Here is a 22,316-nt window from a genome sequence, read left to right as displayed (position 1 = left end):
AGACACTCTTCTGAGCCACTGAGAAACCAGACAGCACAACAAGCATATTTACGGCTCATTCTTCAATTGTCCCAAGACCATTTCAGAGGCCAAAATGACTTGCTCCAAAGCCTCTTCAGTAGGTCACTGAGTTGTAGATATACAAGAAAGCCCTTGGGGAAATTTCCCTTCCAATTTCTCAGCTTCTGTGATGAATGGATTTCAACTGACTTCAGTTCAGCTCCCTGAAGGTATTGTTCACACAGAAAGCCCAAGAAGTGGAAAACAACAGATTTAAGCTGACTTGTTCCATTGCACATTAATGCACAGAAACATTGCATTAGTAAGGGTGCTGCGTACCATGTCGTAGTGAAAATAAAATCAATTGTTAACAGCGTGAGCTAGTAGGATGCAGAGATCAGGCCCCCACTTCATTCAAGTTGTAAAAGGCATTTAATTCACTTAATTCTCAGTCATATTTACCTTTTGTGGTCTCGCTCTCCCTGACCAAAAAAGTACCACGAGGATTTTCAGGGCTTAGCAACATTCTCTCCGATTCTCTTCGAGTAATCTTCCCAAAATACCATCTGAAACAACAATAGTCAATAAAAATGGCCATCATTTGGAGAACTTAAGTATAACACAAACTTTCCATGCGTTTTCTAAAGCTGACCCACTAGTCAGAACCAAAGGCATGCCCATTTCTCAGAAGAACACTGAAACCAGCTGCCATTCAAACACAGCAGAGGTGTCAGCAGCAACAATGATAAAGCAGGATGAACGATTTTCACTTAACACTACTTCAACCAACCTGGTGCCCTCCACTCCATTTTGGTGCAAATTCAAAAGTGTCTCTAAGTGATGAGCAGAAACCATTCAAAGTTTATTTTAATAATCAATAATTGAATAATCAATTATTAAAAAGAAACACATTATTCTCTAAATTTTAAGATGATACTGGTCTTAGCTGTCACAACTAATTTTTAAATCAGGAAACATTTCTTTTGGATATGAATTTTGTTTCTCTCAGAATGGTTAACATTACTTCTGTCCATAACTTTGTTACGTCAACAAATATGTCAACAGCAGTTCTATATAAAACAAGTTGCACTTTATATGGACATTGGTATTTCCAATAACGTTGTTATTGGAGAATTTCCTCGCAGAACGTTTCCCAGGCAGTCACTACAATACATGCCAGTCAATCCCTTAGTTAATTGGGAAGAGGGAATGGGGATAGTTGGGCCAAATGGCTTTCTTTCATGATCGTCTGCATGAATTTCAGAGATTGCCAAGCTTGGGATGCTTTTAGTCTATTGGTACTTGGGAAAATTCAGGCTTTCGAGTGTAATTTATAAAAAAGTCAATATCCCTGCAAACTTTATAATTTTACACTTAAGTCCCTCTCTACATGTAAACACACGATCTGAGCTGGCATTTAAGCACAGTACTGAAGGACTGCGGTATCTTCAGAGATGTAGTCTTTTAGATGAGTCATTGATCTAGTGCCCATGCCTGTGAGTTTATGGTCAAAAGTCAAGATAAGTGCTATTTGCCGAAGGTCTCGGCCAACATTTAACCTTTAACCCTCACAATCCAACTGGCCATTAATCTTATCACATTTGTGGGTCATTATTGTTCAAGTGTCTGCTGCCATATGTACCTACAAAATAAAAATTGCTACAGCTTAAAAATAGTTAATCAACTCTGAAACACTTTGAGATGTCCCTTAGGATATAAACAGAGGAAAACAAGTTGACATCCTCTTATTCTATCAAAATCATTTATAATTACTTTTCCAAACATGAAACTATTCTTGATGAAGCATCTGAGCTTCTTTCAAATGCCAACTTCTCCATTCCACCTCCAAGTCAGCTGCAATACTGCAGCCCAATATAATGTGCATTTTCATGAAATGTCCCCAGATCTCCTTGGAGATAGGATTAGGGTATATCAGAGTGGCAATATCTCTCATTTCAAAATCTGATAATGCTGCAGTAATAAAAAGGTGACAGATGTAGAAGTTACTGCTTCTACATCTAGCCCTGTGCTCTCTAATCTGCGCAATTTGGACAAAGTAATCTGATCTGATTAAATTGGGTAAACATCAATAGTTAATGGATTTTGAACTGCTTATGATAATCATTGAGATGGCAGTGGCAGTGTTTGCGTAATAATAGACCCACGTAATCTGTATCATATTTTCATAACTTGGCCATCAACAAGGTGAGCTGCCCCTTTAACACTGAAACCCATTTAAATTCTTTTTGAATTTTACAGATTGATCTGAACATTCTCAACTCTCTCATCCGTGTGTCAAAATGACCATCGATGCACTACATGCAGACCCCACACCATCAATAATGCATGTGCCCCCTAGATAGCAACTTCAATAATTCAGGAGGTTGCCTGTCTCTGTGCATAATTTGGAAATACACTGGAGCATACATTTTACTGTCTACAGGTCAGACAATAATGTCTTCACCAGCTTCACAGTAATCATTCAATCCTTGCCATTCTGAGGACCTGTGCTGCAGATTCCCTTACCATGTCTCCATAGCATTAACCCTATGGCTAGCCGTTATGTAGGCACCAATAACCCGCTACATTCATATCACTGAAATACTGCAGCTCACTGAGCGGTGTGTTTAACCTCTGATGTGCCAAAATGTCGTCTCCAGTTTTTTTGAGGGACTTTCATTTTTAAATGATCCTCTACATCCTCTAGTTTTCAGTATGTATTTTGCTCCACAGCCCCTGTGCTCCCTCATATAATAGAAGAAAGAATTATAGATACTGGAGATCTGACAAAACCCAACAAGTCTGACAGCATCTGTGGGAAGACAGCAGAGTTAATGTTTCGAGTTTGGTGACTATTCGTCAGAATCATTAGCAGCCAGGAGAAAATGGCATTTATACTGAAGCCTTCGTGTGGTTGGTGGTGGCAGCCAGGGGAATGTATAGTTGCAGACAGAGCCCAAAGAAAGTTATGAAAGGAGTACATAAATACGAATATAATGGATAGCAAGTCGGGACACAAAAGCTGAGTAAGTGATAATAACTGCGAACAATAGAATAAAATGGTTGAGCTAAAAAAAATAGGGTGAGCTACACTGAAGGGAACCTACATAGTGTGATAATGGACCCAGGAGCATATGGGAATGTATGGCTGTGCTAAAAGAAACCCATGTCAGAAAAGGACTGGGTGTGAGGTGGATAAAAAACATGGAAGGCTGAAATCAGGCCCTTAAGTTATTGAACTCTTGTTGAGCCGTAGAGGCTTCGCAACAATGAAACAACAGGTCAATGGAAACCATCAGCTCCACAATTTTAAACATGACAAATGGACAAAGAGGACTAGATAGGCGAAAGTAGGACTGCAGATGCTGGAGATCAGAGTCAAGATTAGAGTGGTGCTGGAAAAGCACGGCAGGTCAGGCAGCATCAGGGGAGCAGGAAAATCGACGTTTCGGGCAAAAGCCCTTCATCATTCCTCATTCCTGATGAAGGACTTTTGCCCGGAACGTCGATTTTCCTGCTCCTCGAATGCTGCCTGACCTGCTATACTTTTCCAGTACCACTCTAAACTTGAAAGAGGACTAGATATTCTGGGTTCAGGTGAATGGATAGAAATGTCAAGCCCTGGTGCTGCTCCTGGCCTGGGGCCCTGTCCTCACCCTGAGCACAGTGAGCTCTGGTTATTTGGCTCTAATATACTTGCCTGTCCCAGGCCTCTGGCCTTGGTTTAAATAGCCTGGCTGGAAAATTCAGCTCCTTAACACTGCTGGCTTCATTCAATGAGAACCCAGAGGTAATATGACAGATGCAATCCACTTTTGACGACTTCCAGTGTGGATCATGCCAACCACCATCTTGGGATAGTCGACAGCACAGGCCCCTGTACATGTGGCAACAGCATGCTCAATAGCCAGGTTGTGACATGAGCCAACATCAATGACTTGGTGCCTAACCTACCATCTGGACCTTGTGGACCGTGTTGTTGGCATCCTCTCTTAAACATACAGTGATTAACATGTGTTCTGCACCTCTTTCTTCCTTTTGAGAAGTACTTTTTGAGCTATTTCCAACAATGGATGCAACCAGAATCCACCTCCCATTTGAGAGGTACAGCTGGATCTGCGGAATGCAGGTGAACTTCAGTTGGCGTGAATCTGAGCCTCCTACTGAGCAGGATAGCCGACTGGCAGCACATTCACGGCTAGGTTGCAAGGCCAAACCACGGGGTTAACACCAGGCAACACCGCGTTCAGTTGCCTTGCCTGTTCACAGGCAATATCCAGCTCTTAGCCCAGCATAGCGCAGATGACAGTGGCAAAGCATCACACCTAATTCCAACCTCAGCTGAAGTTCATAAATCCAGCAAAGGTCATGAAATAATGGCCTGGAGGGTGAACCTTGTTTGATTCCTCCACACAGACATTGGTACTCCCCAAGAGCTAACATCAGCAAATTCATCCTGGGTAGTGGATTTAATATAGCTTGGCTCCACATTTGATAAAGCCGTTATAAACAGAGCTAACCTTTTAACAAGCTATATTTCATATCAAGAAAAGCCATCTCTATACATTTTCAATGTTGCCAAAGGGCTTAATCAGATTAATGCTATTCAACGGTTGACCTTCACACTATCAAAATAATGCAATCAACGTTAATGTTATGTGGTAAATCTGGTAACATATACATGCCGATTCATATTGGTGTCATTTGATTTAGATTCTCAGAGACTCCAGTTGAGCTGGAACCTCTGATTATGCTGTTTCTAAATCCAATCCTTTTTTGTACCAGCAGAATCACACACAGGTTTGTTTCTGGACCTGCAAATCTGTCACTCAGATAAAAGAATCAGAAAATCTGAAAGCCAGCTAAGGAATGCCAGTATTTTGGAATTGGAATGTAGATCGATGAGCAAAGGGGGAGGTGATTGAAATCAGCCATGAAAGCCTCTCTTCCCCGCCCCTTCCAGTTAAATAACCTACTCACTTGCAGATAAAGACAATTTGGATGCAGTATCTGATCAGTGGTCATCACCCGTGTCTCAGCCTGACTAGTGCTTTAAAAGAGTTGGGATTGAGATTAAACAAAACTTGACATTCCCCTGTATGTAACTATTTTGTTAAAACTCAGTCAGCATTGTCTGCTTACATTCACAAAGCAAAACAATACTGTTTAGAGTGAAATAAATGTGTGGAAATAGTTCCATCCGTCCGAGATGACTATCTTTTAAAAGGACATCATGATGGAGAGTGCGGATTTCATGCTGGAGAATTGCCACTGCAGTCCTGGCAGAATTGATGGAGGGAGACAGGCATCATATAGCTAGTTCAGAATTCAGATAAGCAGAAGAGTCTGGTCTCTGCCAAATGTCTAGCCAGCAGCTGGAGAAGGAGGAGGTGTGGGGGGGACTGCTGACTGCATTATCATATTTTATAATCACAATGGAAACAAAGCAGGATCTAACCATAAAATATTAACACAAGGTTTCACAAGCATTCTTCTCTTCAGAAGAACATTATTACGGATTATCAAAACCACAGTTTATCATTTCTAAAGCAAATTATTTACTCTTCAGCCTGAATGGAGTCAGAAGGTGCAACGTAATTGCTGGGGATATATCCAGTATTTCCTGTAGCGAGGGAACGAGCTAACCACCAATCTCCTTCCCTGCAAGATATAAAAGAGACAAAAAAGCATTATGTTGCGATGAACCATTTCTGTTCAACTTTTAACTGAATGTTCACATGAAAACAGCTGACGATCCAGTCTGAATGACAAATTCATTCACATCAGTACTGCAGGTTTTTAGTCGGCCATTATAAAGAAAGTGTTGAAATTCAGAAAAGGCTTGGAAGATATTTAGTTGGAATCTGGGGACAGTGAGAGTGTTTTTCTCCTTTCTTCTTTTAAGTTTACATAAAGAAAACATTTCTTTTCCCTCCTTCCAAATAGAGGAGAATCAATTCAGGAAAAATATGAGCATTATCATACAAAAATATATAATTTGCTGAATCTATTTCCATATCTTTGCACTGAGTACAATATGTAGTTCACTTGACTCTGACTGGATTAATTGTGCTTTGATTAAATTTGAGCAGCTTTCATAAACATCAATATTATTTATTGATTTCACACTGTAGACATAAACGGCACTGGCCATATTTTGCAACAAGAAAATATTAGCTAACTCAGCCAAAGCTGATGTTGCCAGTGTTTTGACAACATGGAGTTACTTTGGAATTTCTAGAGTAATTTGATTCAGAGCAAGTAACACTTTATTCTTCTGTAACACAGGCATGAACTGAAAAAAAATATAAAATGTACTCAGAGAATTGCCCAGAGGTACTTGTACTCTTAACTGCATTACAATCATTCTTCTAACTCCTCAAACTCTTGAAAAGCACCGCCTTCTTGAAAATAAAATTGGACAAAATATTATATGAACCACAACAACTTTGTGTCAAAGCTATTTCAAATATGAAAATAAATACCCTACATGTTTGTTAGCGATCAGAAACCAAACTCGGTGAGGGCCAGAAAATTGAATTTCATGGGTTGAAGAAGTCACTCTCTTCAGTATTTTATTCTTCCTTTGGGAAGAAAGTAAAGCCAAAAGGGGCTTTGCACCCATTTAAATAATAATGTTCCACAAAAGTGACAGGGTAACATGTTTCAACTAAATTAGTGTCTTGGATATGTGCATTTAGCAACAAAACAAAGTCAGGGTGGAAAATCACTCTGTTAGGACGATTCTGGCCCCTAAGTCATCATTTATTTCATTTTGATACTCAGAAGAAAGAACAGATAGGTTTCCATTAATAATTTGGTGAAAAGCCTTTGTACATATCTCAGCAAAACCACATGAATACACTTTTGCATAACTTGTCTTTGCATTAAGAGTTAACTGCTCAATGTAGACATTTATGTATGTTCAAAAAAAAAATTAGTTTTACAGTTGGCCCTAAATATACTTAGAATTCTGGTCTTTCCTGGCCTTGGGTCAGTCTGCACAACTGCTTAAGGTTTAATCTCCCTCCTCAGAAACTATCAAATCAGTGTGCTACACTTTGCAGGACATTTCCCACATTCAACAATCAGCTTGTCAGATGTAGCTGTAGATATTGGATTTCTTCTGAATGCCAGTGAATAAATGTCATTTACAGCTGCTTTAACACTTTTCCTTTGTAATCTAAAGATGCAATGCAATTGAATGTAGCTATAAGTGAACTCAGTTGCAGAATATGGGAACGCATAATTTATCTGTGCTGTTACTATTCTGTGATTTCTTGCCCTGTCCCATAAAGAGAGATAAGGTCCTATAGCAGCATTCTGGAATAAAAGCAGCTGGGTACTCTCAGTTGCTTATATCTGCACTATAACATATAGCTCAGTGGTTAGCACTGCTGCCTCACAGCACCAGGGTCCCAGGTTCGACTCTAGCCTTGGGTGACTGTCTGTCTGTGTGGAGTTTGCACGTTCTCTCCATGTTTGCATGGATTTCCTCAGGATGCTCTGGTTTCCTCCCACAGTCCAATATAGGTCACGTGAATTGACCATTCTAAATTGCCCATAGTGTTAGGTGTATTAGTCAGAGGGAAATGGGTCTGGGTGGGTTACTCATCAGAGGATTGGTGTGGACCTGTTGGGATGAAGGGCCTGTTTCCACACTGTAGGGAATCTAAAGGAGGAAATAACCTCCAGCTATCATTTGTGAAGCTTTATTCTTCATAATATTAGAACTATTCCTTGAATTTTGACAGTAGGAGAGTTAAAAGTAGCTACATATTCTCACCAGCCAAAGGATTAGTTGAAATTGTAAGGGTACAACCACAATTCGAAAACTGAAATCGTGCATGGAAATTGCCTATTTTTATTTAAGGTGTTCTATCAAATGAGATCAGTCGGTCTCAAGCTTCAGAACTGTCTGTCATGGCTTGGGGCAACATTTCTCACGTAACCTTCTACTCTTCATCTTGTTAATTATGCAGCCTGCCTCTTGGTTTTCGAGAGAAATCGTTCAGCTAGGGAAGAGGTAGCACTCACTGAGCCTGAGACTTTCCAGCATTCACAACACTGCACCATTTTTAAAGTCAAGCTGCATATCACTTTGGTTGCTGCAAGCCAGGAACTGTCTTCACACAATAGGACTTGACTATTATCATAGAGAACAAAGCCCAAAAGAAAGACAAGTTGTTCCATGGACAAATGTGCTGGAGAGGATAATGGTCCTTTCTGCTATGAATCGCCAGAAGAAGCCATGCTATCAAACTCTGCAACCTCCACTGACAAAACCACCATTCATTCCAATTCTGACAGTGCACACACCTTACACCAAGGCTCGTGAACTACAACTTACATTTTTACACATTTTGTGTCCACTCAAAGGCTCCGACCTATCTCATCCTCTCAAATCAGGAACTCTTCCATCCCTCCGCACTTGTTAATCACACAGAGAGTGTGCCCCTCGATCACTCGTACCCTTCCATCTACATCCATTATATTCAACTCCTCTCTTTGTCTTTGTCCACCCTCCAGACTGACGTCCTGTAATCCCTGAACTGATTGCATTTGACCTGCAGAACTGACTGTGTCGCCACCCATGCATTGAGAGGACGTGGATCCTGATATTGTGGAAGGACAAAGTGCCTGAATGATCATGGTTAACCCCTTGGATTGGAATAGAACAATCCCCTTGACTGACTGTGGAGGTACCTCCTCACTCACTGTAGACCCCTTCAGCTCACTAAGAACAGTTCACCTTTGACTTTCACCATATCAGGGATGTACGTATACACCCTGGTGTGCAACAGATTTTTAAAAATCAACTTACCACCACCTCTCAATAGTAGTTAAGGACTGTCAATAAATGCTGGTCTAATCAGCAATATCCAAAAAAATGCATGGTCAGTTGTTTGAAGTACATGCAGTGTGTTTGCCACATAAACTGCTGGCATATGCTGCAGGTCTGACATTGACATAGCACAGTGTCACATAGTGACATATCTGACTGTTCAGCGCTTCCCACCATGACAAGCTGCCTGCAACATGAGTCACACACAGGCTGGTAGCCCATAAGTCAATGCTGACATCAGTGAGTGTACATTAAGAAACAATGTGAAGTAGGCAGAGGTAATCTCCCAGCAGTCAGGGATATAAGATGTTGCTGCACTCAATGTGTCCTATAGAAGCACACATATTATTGGTGTGTCTGAGCGCCAAAGTACAGTACTGAAAGACTGAAATGAAATTAGAGTTGGTACAAGAAAAGGTGCAATAAGGAGGCCACAGAGCATGCAGGGACACAGTCCTGAAGAACCAGTGAAATGTCGGCTGAGACACACATTCAGCAGGCACCTGCTCCGAATTAAATGTCAGGAACTTGTGCTGCCTGGTTTATTTGGGGATGGAGAGGAGGATTGGAACTGACATTTAAATAAGCTGAGTTAGGGCTTTAATAATACACAGAAGTAGGAGAAAGTGAGGTCTGAAGATGCTGGAGATCAGAATCGAGAGTGTGGTGCTGGAAAAGCACAGCGGGTCAGGCAGCATCTGAAGGGCTCTGGCCTGAAACGCCGATTCTCCTGCTCCTCGGATGCTGCCTGACCTGCTGTGCTTTTCCAGCAACACACTCTCGACAATACACAGAAGTAAACTAGTCACCACGAAACGGCAAGATTCTAAAGTCGCTATTTAAGGCTTGATGGGAAAATTGGACAAAGTTTTCTTGAGTGGCTTATTTTTTCCATTCTCCCCATCTTTTACTACCTTTCTCACCATGCCACATCAGGGAGCAGAAAATTCCACCCACACAGAAAGATACTTGACACCTTACCACAGCAAGTCGTTCTCAGCCAAAGGTTCCAGCATTCTCTCACTTTCACCATTCAACAATTAATCCTATTGTCAGTGCAATAGGAAAGTGAAGACATTGAATGCATAGTACATAGGTACACTTGAACCCCTTGATCTGCCCCAGTTAAAAAGAAGCAGCTCACCACCACCACTCAATGGCAATCAGGGATAATCCAGTGAATGCTGTCCAGCCACCAATACCCACAACCTGTGAAGGAATTCAAAGAAATACACCACAAACAAGGCCATTCAGCCCACACCAATTCTTGCGCTTCACCCAATTTTTTTTTACTCACTCATGAGACGTGGGCAGCTCTGGCCAGGCCAGCATGTATTGCCCACTCCTAATTACCCAGATGGCTGTTAAGTGCCAACCGCATTGCTGTGGGTCTAGAGTCATATGTAGGCCAGACCAGGTAAGGATGGCAGTTTTCTTCCCTGCATGACATTAGTGAACCAGATCAGTTTTTTCAACAATTAACAATTGATTCACAGTCATCATTAGACACATTAGACACTCACTGAGTTCGAATTCCAGCATCTGTCGTGGCAAGATTTGAACCCGGAACATTAGCTGAGTTTCTGGATTAATAGTCTAGCCAGAAATACCACTTGGCCATTGCCTCCCAGTTTTCCTCCTCTCCTTCCTTGTCTAATTCGATCAGTATTACCTTCTGCTTCCTTCACCCTCATTACCAAATCAGATTCTACTTATATGTGCCTGTATTGTTTGCCTCACCCTGCTAGCAGGTCCGAGACGGAGATGCAGAGAGGAAGCGGTGATCTGGAGTTGCCAGGGATTCTCAGCATCTAGTTTCTGTCTTGTATTACATTAGTAAATTGCACACTGATAAGGCAAGATTCAATGTGGATGAGAATGAAAATGAGTAAAAATCCCATTAGTAGCTACCTTGCTGCTCAAGGTTTGGAACCTTGTTGGAAAATGTAACTAGTTGTTCCTTTGTTGAGATAAGCCTCCCTCCCCCAGTCATACAATTCTCCTAGATTTCTCACCATAATCCATATCAGTTGGGGCATTATAAGGTTCTGCTGTACAGGTTTACATGGAGACTCTGAGTGGAATTCTCCCCTCCCTGGAGGTGTTGGTAAGAGGAAATAACTGAGTGAGTTATTGAATGGCCAATTCACCTAATGTGCATATATTAGGAGTTTGGAAGGAAACCAGAGCATCCAGCAGAAACCCACGCAGGCACGGAGAGAATGCACAAGCTCCAGGCAGATGGTCACACATGGCTGGAATCAAATCTGGGTCCCTGGCACTGAGGCAACAGTGCTAACCACTGAGCCAATGTTTCACTGTGATGACCATTTAGAATGAAGATGAATAAGAATTTCTTCAGCTAGAGGGTAGTCAATGTGTGGAACTCAGTGTCACAGACAGTTTTGGAGGTCAAGCCATTGAGTGTCTTGAAGACAGAGATTGATAAGTGCTTGATTAGTCGGAGGATCAAGGGTTACTAGGAGAAGGCAGAGGAATGGGGTTGAAAAACATATCTGCCATGATCGAATTGTAGAGCAGACTCAATGGGTTGATTGGCCTAATTCTGCTGTTATATTTTATGGTCTTAAGGTCACTTCCCAACACTCCATGCTGGGAGTTTGGGTCACAAGACAGGGACAGGATCAGGATTCGACTGTGATTAATAGCTGCTACTTTATATTAGGAACAGGCCTGTGGTCACTACCTGTAAACTGCACAATGGCAAAGGGCCAACACGCTGATTTTTTTTATTTGCTGGGGGACCTGAGGTGGGGTGGGAGGAGAGGGGGGAAAGGTCCACAATTTCCTGCTGTCATCCGTGTGCCAGTTCCCTACCATGGTTTTGCCTCAGGGCGATTTTCAGGGATGGCAGTGTCAAGTTGGGGAACTGGGTTCGAGAAATGGCTACTCATCAGCGAGGATCTCCGTTGAGACCGCAGGATCAAGGAGGGACTCAGGCTGTCGCCTGGTGGCAGACTAGGATGGCAGCACTCCACCCAGTTAGAAGATCCCTGCCCCCACATACAGCATAGCTAAAGGGTCACAGCCGAATCTACTGACTGTCCAATGGAGGGATTGCTTACTTGATTATAAAATAAAAGTCCCGCTGAGGGAGTCTCCACCTTAAAGCACATTTCCTTTCTCCCACTGACGCTGACAGCTCCATTTTTTTTACCAGTGGAGCCATCAATCTCTCCTTGGAAGTTCTCGTACGGGAGGCCACCTTAACTGGACAGGGTCTATGGAAGCAGCAAATTATTGACTGGCTCAGAAATCACCCTCAGCATATAACCCACCTTTCTTCATGATGTTAGGATGAGGATAGACGAGCAATATCTATCCAAAGTTTTCATGTTCAGGAAAGGAAGGGGAAAACTTGCAAAAAGTAAAACAAAGCTACCATTTACCGGTTAAGTAATAATACAGTGAAAGATGAGGGGTGCTACACATATTGAATTTTTTAAAAATGTAAGACGCGTGATCTTTTAAGTGGAGTGGGCCAGAGGAAGATAACTTCAACAAGGTTCTCCAGGGGAGACTTATTAGCAAGGTTAGATCTCACGGAACTAGCCATTTGGATACAGAACTGGCTCAAAGGTAGAAGATGGAGGGTGGTGGTGGAGGGTCGTTTTTCAGACTGGAGGCCTGTGACCAGTGCAGTGCCACAAGGATCGGTGCTGGGTCCACTACTTTTTGTCTTTTACATAAATGATTTGGATGCGAGCATAAGAGGTACAGTTCGTAAGTTTGCAGATGACACCAAAATTGGAGGTGCAGTGGACAGCGAAAAGGGTTACCTCAGATTACAACAAGATCGTGACCAGATGGGCCAATGGGCTGAGAAGTAGCAGATGGAGTTTAATTCAGATAAATGAGAGGTGCTGCATTTTTGGAAAGCAAATCTTAGCAAGACTTATACACTTAATGGTAAGGTCCAAGAGAGTGTTGCTGAACAAAGAGACCTTGGTGTGCACGTTCACAGCTCCTTGAAAGTAGAATCGCAGGTAGATAGGATATTGGTCTGGGTATTGAGTACAGGAGTTCAGATGTACAGATGTTATGGCTGTACAGGACATTGGTTAGGCCACTGTTGGAATATTGCATGCAATTCTGGTCTCCTTCCTATCAGAAACTTGAAAGGGTTCAAAAAAGATTTACAAGGATGTTGCCAGGGTTGGAGGATTTGAGCTATAGGGAGAGGCTGAAGAGGCTGGGGCTGTTTTCCCTGGAGCATAGGAAGCTGAGAGGTGACCTTATAGAGGTTTATAAAATTATGAGGGGCATGAATAGGATAAATAGACAAAGTATTTTCCCTGGGGTCGGGAGTCCATAAATAGAGGCCATAGGTTTAGGGTGAGAGGGAAAAGATATAAACGGGATCTAAGGGGCAGCATTTTCACGCAGAGGGTGGTACGTGTATGGAATGAGCTGCCAGAGGAAGTGGTGGAGGCTGGCACAATTGCAACATTTAAAATGCATTTTGATGGGTATATGAATAGGAAGGGTTTGGAGGAATATGGGCCGGGTGCTGGCAGTTGGGACTAGATTGGGTTGGGATATCATGTAGGCATGGACGGGTTGGACCGAAGGGTCTCTTTCCATGCTGTATATCTTTATGACTCTACGACTCTATAACTTCATAATTTTTGAACTGCATGACCTTCAGTCAATCTTTAAGTTATGTAAAAAGCACAGCAAGAGATTTTGCTTCAGCCGCATTAAACAATTCAAAGGTTTGGCTGTTTTGAGGAGATTGCTTTTTCTCTCGGGGCTATTGCTGAATCTCATATGCATATTGTGAAATCAAAATTTGCCATGATTCTGTACAATCAGGCATCATTTTAAAATACAATTGCTTTTAAGAAAATGATTTTTTTCAAAACATTATGTAATGTTTTCATGAGAGGTAGATAGGTGCAGTTTGCTAATGCTGCTGAATATTAGCAGTATTAAAATAAAGAATAAGCATTTTAGATCACAGTATTAATTCACTAATGTGACTGACTGATTGTAAATGATTGAAGATTACTGTTAACAAATACATAAGGCCATTTGTTAGTTATACTAGTGCATGGCAGATAGTTACTAAGCAATTGTTGTAATTCAAAAGATCTTAAAATGTTTCATTGGTGTCTTTGAAACCAATTTTTAATGTGTTTTTGAAGCCTGAGAAACAAGCAAGGTTGCCAAAAATGATCACAGCTACAGTTTTCACAATATTTCGCTTTTTTTAAAACCTATTATGCCAATAATAACTGGTTCAATCTTGGAGGGTTTTAAATTAGCTCAAAAAAAATCACACAGACCTGATTATACTGCATACAATTTACATTTAAATTTCAACAATCCCTTGCATGGATTACGGCAACCTTGGATGAACTGCTCTGAAGAAACATCACAACAGAGTGAAGATTCTACTCCCAAGAATTTCATGGGCCTCCGAATCAGTATCAAAATCTCCCTCTCTTCCACCTCCAAATCTTATCAACAATTAATTATATGTCTGGAAATTTTATTCTGGTGAGATGAGAAGAACATGTATCAGAACTGTACTTCTTCCCAGCACAATCCTACCAAGATGTTCTTAGTTATCTGATTGTTCCCATGCAAAGAGTCAAAAGACCTTCTGACACCATTTATAAGAAACGCAAGACCATTTGTGAATGTTCGACACAGTCTTCAGGATTGTCTCCAAAAGCTGAATCTCAGCTATTTCAGGCAGGCAAGCAGCCACATGCTGTGAGCACAGAAACAGATTAAAGTGGATCTACACAAGAGGCTTATTTGTCTGCAATAATTCTAAATCACAGCCATAGGCTGGCTTCACTGACATCAAGTACAGCAGAAAGTTTCACTGAAGGCTGGCTCAAGACCAATCATCTGTACCCTGCCTGAGTTGTATCACGCATGGAGAGATAGTGCATATTAGGAGGCACAGGATAGTTGGGCACACTACATCAACAAAAACCAAACTGGTGCTCATTTATGTTTGTTTCCATACTTGACTCACGATATGTAAACACTGCATTCAAATTGTTTTTGTGCAAAATGTTAGTCCTCATTTTTGTCCAGGAAGCTTGCTCGACAAATAACTGATAACAGCCGTCAGAGTGGCAAGGCATTATGTGCGCATCTCGAGAATCTATGAGTTCAAAGGTATAATCTGGTTCATTCAACAGCATAACTTTTCAAACAGAAGTCTCTGAGCCCTAAAAGCTCCACATGTCTACAGAATCAGTAGATTCCTGCCCTGTTCTCAGTTTTTCTTTACTTGTTGAGTTGCTGGAACATTTTTGCCATTCCAGGACATCAACAAATATGGTTCACTACAATGAAAACATAACAGCTCAAAAGGAAACTTTGGTGGGGTGTACCATGACTTGTCACTGAGCAGCGTCTTTTGGATCTGGTTATGATCAGTGAGGAGTTCGAAGGCAGGCCAATCCATTGTCCTCCTGGTTTACACACTATGTTGAAGTTTGAAAGTTTTGCCTACTCTCTGAAGGAATGCCATGATGTAGAGGCACCAGTGTTGGACTGGGATGGACAGTGGGAGAGGTCAGATGACACCAGGTTATTGTCCATTAGGTTTATTTGAAATCACAAGCTTTTGGAACATTGCCCCTTCATCAGGTGAAGGGGTGATGCTCTGAAAGATTGTGATTTCAAACAAACCTGTTGGATTATAATCTGGTGTTGCCTGACTTCTGAAAGGGTGGGTAGAGTAGTGATCATCACAGGAGCTGACACAATATATGCAAGCGATCTGCTGATCTTTAACATTTGAAAACTCTACCTTCTGGTCCACCATGTATAATTGGAAATATCTTTGCCAACCAAGAGAAAGGCTTTCTACAGTGGTCGCACTCAGCTGTTGCATAAATTCATAAAGGGACAACATTACTAAAAAAGGATAAATATAGATACCAATACAGACCTGCCATCCAATCTCCTAAATTTAATCAATGTTGCATGTGAAAAAAGAAAAGGGCATTAGATTATACCCATGCAATACAAGTCATGACTTTAAGGAAAAGCAGTAGTTACAATTTATCATTCATTAAAGCAACACACAAGATTAAGAACACTTCTTTTTCTAACAATTCCAATCTAGAAATTTCAAATGTAACAAAAATAATAGACTTGCCATTCACTAAGGACAGTTATTAACAGCAAGACGTTATAACATTTTCTCAACAAAATGTTGTGTCACATTATTAGAAAATAGAACAAAAAGAGGCCAAGTTTGACTCAGGACACCGAAGAAAAGGGCACAATTGAATCAATCGTTCATTGTATATCTCTCAAACTTTTAATTGCACCAACTTCATTGGGGGAATTGCATAAAAGGAGGCTTGCCGCAGCCTGGGTTCAATTCTCAGTCAGGGAATGGTGGTCTATTATTCGTGGCAATGTCCTGTCTCTGAGTCAGGAATCCTGAATTCAAGTTTCACCTGCAGTGGTTGTGTTATAACATTTTTGCACAGTATGATTAAAAATACTATAACAGGCTGCTCAGTCAGCTTAACCATCTGACACTAACACTAAAGTCAAAAAATGCTTTTGTGTTTTTATTAAATTTACATCTAATGTTGCCTTTTCTTTAGCAGATACAAAAGTATGAAGAGTCAATCTGCTCTCCATCGTAAGTACATTGATGAGTTCAGGGGCTGCGATGGCATAGGGTAAAAAGTGTACAAAATAAATACAGAATTCCTATAGACTCTCATCCAATTGTGCAGCAGTTAAAAGCATGACAGCAGCTTGGAATGGTCTGACAAAGTTTCCTTCAAGTGGTAGTTTCTCTTCTTATGACACTGCGATTCTGATAAAATGTGGAGAGACAATTTAAACCAATAACAATACTTAAATGTTGGTACAGGATTATTCCTTTCAAAAAAGTGAATCGTAAGGCCAATTGTATATATTCTTTCATGGGATGTGGGTAATTGGAAATGCTAACATGTGTTGCCAATCGCTAATTGCCATTGATCTGCTTGGCTTACTAGGCCATTTCAGAGAGCTGTTAAGAGTCAGTCGCAGTGCTGTAGATCTGAAGTCACACGTAGGCCAGACCAGGTTAAGGATAGCAGTCTTCATTCTCTGACGGACATTAGTAAATTGGATGGGGTTTTGCAACAATTGATAACAATTTCTTGGATACCATGCATTAGACTGGTTTTATATTCCATATTTATTAGCTGAATTCCATTTCCACCAGCTGTCTCTGTTTTGTGAGTCTACATTACTGCTTCACCACATTCTCCCCATACACAAAATATAACATATGCAAACATACTCCATAACCCTATTCCAAAAACCTAGATTTAAAGGTCAATTTATGCCAAATGCAAGTCAAAGTAACATCCATAAAATGTTCCAACCATTACATTCCAACTGAATTTATGCTGAACTGAATCAAAAATATTGAGGATTTAAAACATGAAGATTATAGAAGCTCAATAATTATCCATGCCCTATCTATTAACTCAGTGGAGGTAATTGACACTGGGAAAAGAGGATGGTGAACTGAGCAAACAGTGAAATTCAGACATGATGTGGAAAAATTATCTCACTAATAGTCACTCCCCTAACAGTTATATCTATTGCTATACAGAAAAATTGATAACAATTATTAAACTAATTTTATCTTCTTAGGCAGCCATTTTCCACTTCATAAAATTTACCTTCTAAACTGCATTGCCTGCAGTATTACCAACACAAAGTCTTTGAAAAGAGAATGCAAGAATGGCTGTAAGAGTGATTCCTCGCCTCTCTACTAAGTTCATACTTGAAATTGCATTTCCATATTGAGGAACTGAGTGGAAGTCACAAGATTCTATTATGGAAGCATAAAAAAATCAAATTGAATCATCCACTGGTAACATACTGCTGTAGATGATCAGCAGTATGTTACACACATACCCTTTTGACTACTAAAGAAATATAACTTGTGAGGACATGCTTAGAACCGAAGAAAGTATCCTATCATGCATACCTACTGACAAATACACAGAATTCCTGACTGCTGTTAAAATAGGTGTTGTTGGCACAGTCTCCTTAAACAGAAATGTATCTCCTTTGCTAACTGTTCAAAGAGTACAAGATAAGATCCTTTCCCAGAATGGCTTCCCTTCTGTCTGTGGTGACCACACCAAGCAAGTCGGGCAAGGCAAATACTGATGCCAAATAGTGGACTCTGTGCCCTTACTGTTATATCAATGTGAACTTGGTTGACTTAGTAGTAATGAGTCAGATGGGGAAACGGGTTCAAATTCTGTTCCAGAGCTTCAGCACTTAATCTTAGCTGACATTTCAATATAGTACTAATCAATGCATTGTATGAGATGAGAACATTAACAACCACTGTCCCTGCTCAGGGAGATAAAAGACTCTATTCAAAAGAGAAAAGAAGCTCAGCAATCAGCTGGCACCATCAAAACAGATGAATCATTGGACTGGTGTTTGTGGGATTTTGCTTTGGCCAACTTGGCCGAAACATTCACCTGCAGAGTCTGCATTTCAAAATTGCTTTCTGTGTCATTTTTAAAGACACTGTTTGGAGGCATGGTAATGTGCTGCACAATTTTAATTCAGCATTAAGCACAATTGTATTTCAGTTGATACGGCTTGACAATATACTATAAAAAAAACATAAAGCATGTCCCTTTAATAAAACCTTGCAAGAATGTTAAAAAACTGGATTCAATATGACCCTACCACCCTGTCAAACACCGAAATGGATTTCCCAAATGCTTAACAGTAAATTAAACTGTAATTGATTAGGGTAAAACAACTGAGAAAAGACACCAAGGGATTTTTTTAAAGAATCGTTAAGGATGGCTGCTAAGATTAATTCAGCCACTAAAGTTTTGATCAAGTCAAAAATGATACACTAATTGCAAGGTTAGCAGTGATTGGGACAAGCTTCTGAGAAGGCAAGTACAAGGAATGTCAGACACATACACAGTTCATCAAAGGAATGTTTTAGATGCCAAAAGAGCTTTTAAGCAACTTTTATTTGTTCAACAATGTAATGTGCTGTTGGCAGTGCATTGCATTTGCTAATTTGATGGTGTGCATTAAATATTTGACAGACTACTTGTTGAATATTCACAGAGGGCAAATTTGGTAAATAGCCCACTCTGTCTGTACAACACTTTCCCTTAAAATGATGGAATTGTCCATTCAAAGCCACTTAAACTGGCTAAAATGTTGACACGTAAATCGGTTAAATTCAGATTCAGAATACACCGTTTGGAACTCAATCCTAAATAATTACCTTAATCTAAGAAAGCTGGGCTGGTCAGGAAGATTCATCAAATTAATTGAATCTCCTCGGATAATAATATTAAAAGCAAGTGGAGGAAGGAGGGAAAAAAAACCCTGAAAGAAACGATTCACTGTTGTTCAGCAAATGCTAAAACCACAATAAATTCCAGTGACGTCAACTAATTTCATACTTACGTATTATTAACAATCTGTAGTCGCTCCCCTTTGTTAAAGGATAGATCACTCGCCGTCCTGGACTCGTAATCATACAATGCCACAAATGTGGTGACTCCACCTGGAAAGAGAGCGAAACATCTGAGAAAATCACACCCTGCAGAAAGCTGCAAATGACATCCTTATTTAGTTCATATTTTGCAGGGAACACAAGCCTGTCTGCTTGCTTTCATGTTGTTTCCCTTGAACTCTCTTTCTGAGTTACTATCTGCTGCTTGAAATACAGGTGTATGTGGCCACTAATGATCAAACAGCAGGGACTAGGAGTGTTTCTTGATCAGATTGCTTTATCATCCTTAGTGAGCTACCATGTTTCATCACCGACTTTATTGCCTCAGTGCTGCTGGATCTATCAAAGGATATTTATCATCAGAATTGTCTGGCTTGCAATTGAAAAATAATGATACATAAAACATGACTGACTTTTTTGGCAATGATGCAGAAAAGCAGCAGACAAGGAAGGAATGCAGACACAGTGACCTAGAGGTATTACTGTGCCTGAATGTAGAAGGGGGGAGTGTGATTCCAATGAAAAGCACTGTCCATCTACATCATGGTGTCAGTGGCTAGATCATCATAAATTGGGCAGTTCAATTCATCACGATTGAAGGATATGTTTATATAGCACCTTCAGTCTATGAAGAGATTCACAAACAAAAATTCCATAACCGGTGGAGTAATTTTGAAAAGTAATGTTGGATACTGAGCAGCTAATCTCTACCCAGTAAGCTCCCACAAACGGCAAGGTGATATAGAATGGATAATCTGTTCACTTGAGATAAATGTCTCCCACAAATTCCAGGGATAATTCCTTGTTCTTCTTTGAACAGTACCATGGTATCCTTTACATCCACTTGAGACAGTCATGGTTTATATCTCAGATAAAAGCAAAGTGTAGCACCCTTTCAATATACACTGGGCTGTCAGTTGGTTGGGTTCAACTCAATTGGTTGGATAGTTAGTTTGTGAAGCAGTGTGACGTCAATTGCATGGGTTGAATTCACATCACTGGCAAATGTTACCATGAGGGACTCTCCCTCTCACCGTCTCCCATTGTCCAAAGTATGGTGGCCCGCAGGTTAACACACCACCAGTCATCTCTCTTGAATGAGAGAACAGCCCCATGGTCTGGTAAGACTATAGCGACTTGATGACGGACTGTCAACCTTGGTGTTTGTGCTCATGGAAGATGAATAACCTTCTGATTTAGCAGGGAGGAGCCACTTTCAAACCACTTCTTATGACAAGATAATAATGACATGCTGCAGGACCCCACATTCGGGACCCTACAGCACAGTCTTGGGCTGGGTGTTGGACTAATGAAGCACGAAGGTCAGCCTAAACTAAAATGTGTGGACTGTATGGTGGGGGTGTGATGCAGAAAGTAAAGAAAAAGTAGTAAGGAACAGGCTGGGTCTATAATGAGACAAGCAAAAATACTTGCAAATTACAGTCTTAAGTGGTCCCTTTAAGAACAACTCGTTGAGTTGCTCAGTGGCTGAAGGAGGAGTCCACAACAGAGCTTGTACTACCAGAGTTTGCAAACCTATTAGGAAAAGAGGCTTGAAATTACATGGAAGAATGGATATGTGTCCTGTACACCTACAGGGCAACGCTAACCAATAAGATGGATAGTGCACATTGGATGCAAAAAGAGGAACTCTGAGATTCAATTTCTAGTAAATGTTTCAACATTGTTTGTCAACAACAAAAAAAAGCCAAACACATCATAGATTTAGACCCCATCTCCTCTCAACAAAGCAAATATGTGATTGAGGTATCAAAGAGCACTCAGGCAAAGAAAAAACATGACACAAGAAAACTACTTGAAGGAGTTGCTAACAATCTACAAAAGTATGCTTCATTTAAATAAGAAAGCATCAGAAAATGTGAAACATTTTACAGAATTGTTGCAGAAAACAAATTAGCACAATTGCACTGTCTTTTGCCATAAACATCCATGTGTGTTAATGCGGGAATAAAGTCACCATCATACCAGAGGGCTGCTCTCTCGTCAGAGAGAGATGGCTGGTGGTGATTTAGCCTGAAGGTCACCATTCCTCAGACAAGTAGAGAGATTGAGAAGGAGAGTCGTTCATGGTAGGCTCAATTGATGCAAGAACTGAACCAAAACTGTTGGCATCACTCAGCATGCAGCCAACTGAGCTATCAGACCCCCTGCATATATGGTGCACATCACAGAAAATTATGTAGGACAGGGTTACAGTAAAAAATAAAACGTCTTAGAGACAGGTGTCACACATCTCAAATTTTCAAATCTTCAATGCTTTTAAATTTTAGTTGCAGTTTCCAAAAAGTTTTTAAAAGCGACAATCTATCTACAGGCTCAGGTCAAAGATGTTGTTTCCTAGCTTGCCTTATCCAGTAAAACATTTTTATGAATAATACTAACTAATTTGCTGGTCAAGCACACTGGATACAAATTTCCTTTCACGCTTGTGGTAATATCACTTAGCGTAGCTCAGAACAACGCAAGACATTGGTAGGTTTTAGTGAGACCAGCATAGCTGAAGAGGGAAGTTGCAGGGGACGCTCGAAAATTTCACGTTCAAACTAAAATGATCTCATTTCAGGTCTGCCACTGCCCTGAGGCAAACGAGTTTTGTTCTTCCCTTTTGCGTTTCAATTGTATTTTCAAAGGTGGATTTCTTAGTTTATTGATGAATGAAATGCACTGGAGTAGGGCAAATTCTTGGCTTCCATGTGTCCCTGACTATGAAATATTAATTCTACCAGATTGTGCTGGGAGATGACAATAACCTTTCTGCTCTCCAAAAGAAACCGCTGCATCGGTTTTCTGTCAGTGCTTTTCCAAGCAACAAAAATCATCATCATGGGGAGAAATTGTTTCCCTTCACGAAGGGAATGAGGAGGAGAGGGCATAGATTTAAAGAAATTGGCAAACGAAGCAGAAGTGACATGAAAATAAAACTGTTTCATG

General features: G+C 40.6%; 1 protein-coding gene across 1 annotated transcript in view; it reads right to left on the bottom strand.

Annotated features, from left to right (window-relative positions):
- Nucleotides 1-22,316, bottom strand: part of LOC132822974 (proto-oncogene tyrosine-protein kinase Src-like) — a 167,081-nt gene that overhangs the window by 44,814 nt on the left and 99,951 nt on the right. The window contains exons 3-5 of the mRNA XM_060836447.1: nt 19,316-19,415; nt 5,563-5,661; nt 463-566 (exon numbers count right to left, since the gene is read on the bottom strand). Coding sequence (XP_060692430.1) covers nt 463-566; nt 5,563-5,661; nt 19,316-19,415 — 303 coding nt within the window. The remainder of the gene's footprint in view (nt 1-462; nt 567-5,562; nt 5,662-19,315; nt 19,416-22,316) is intronic.

The sequence above is a fragment of the Hemiscyllium ocellatum genome, chromosome 15 (genome assembly GCF_020745735.1).
Source record: "Hemiscyllium ocellatum isolate sHemOce1 chromosome 15, sHemOce1.pat.X.cur, whole genome shotgun sequence".
In the NCBI taxonomy this organism is placed as follows: Eukaryota; Metazoa; Chordata; class Chondrichthyes; order Orectolobiformes; family Hemiscylliidae; genus Hemiscyllium; species Hemiscyllium ocellatum.
Note: the sequence above shows the minus strand (reverse complement) of the source record. Positions and strands in the feature narration are given on the sequence as shown.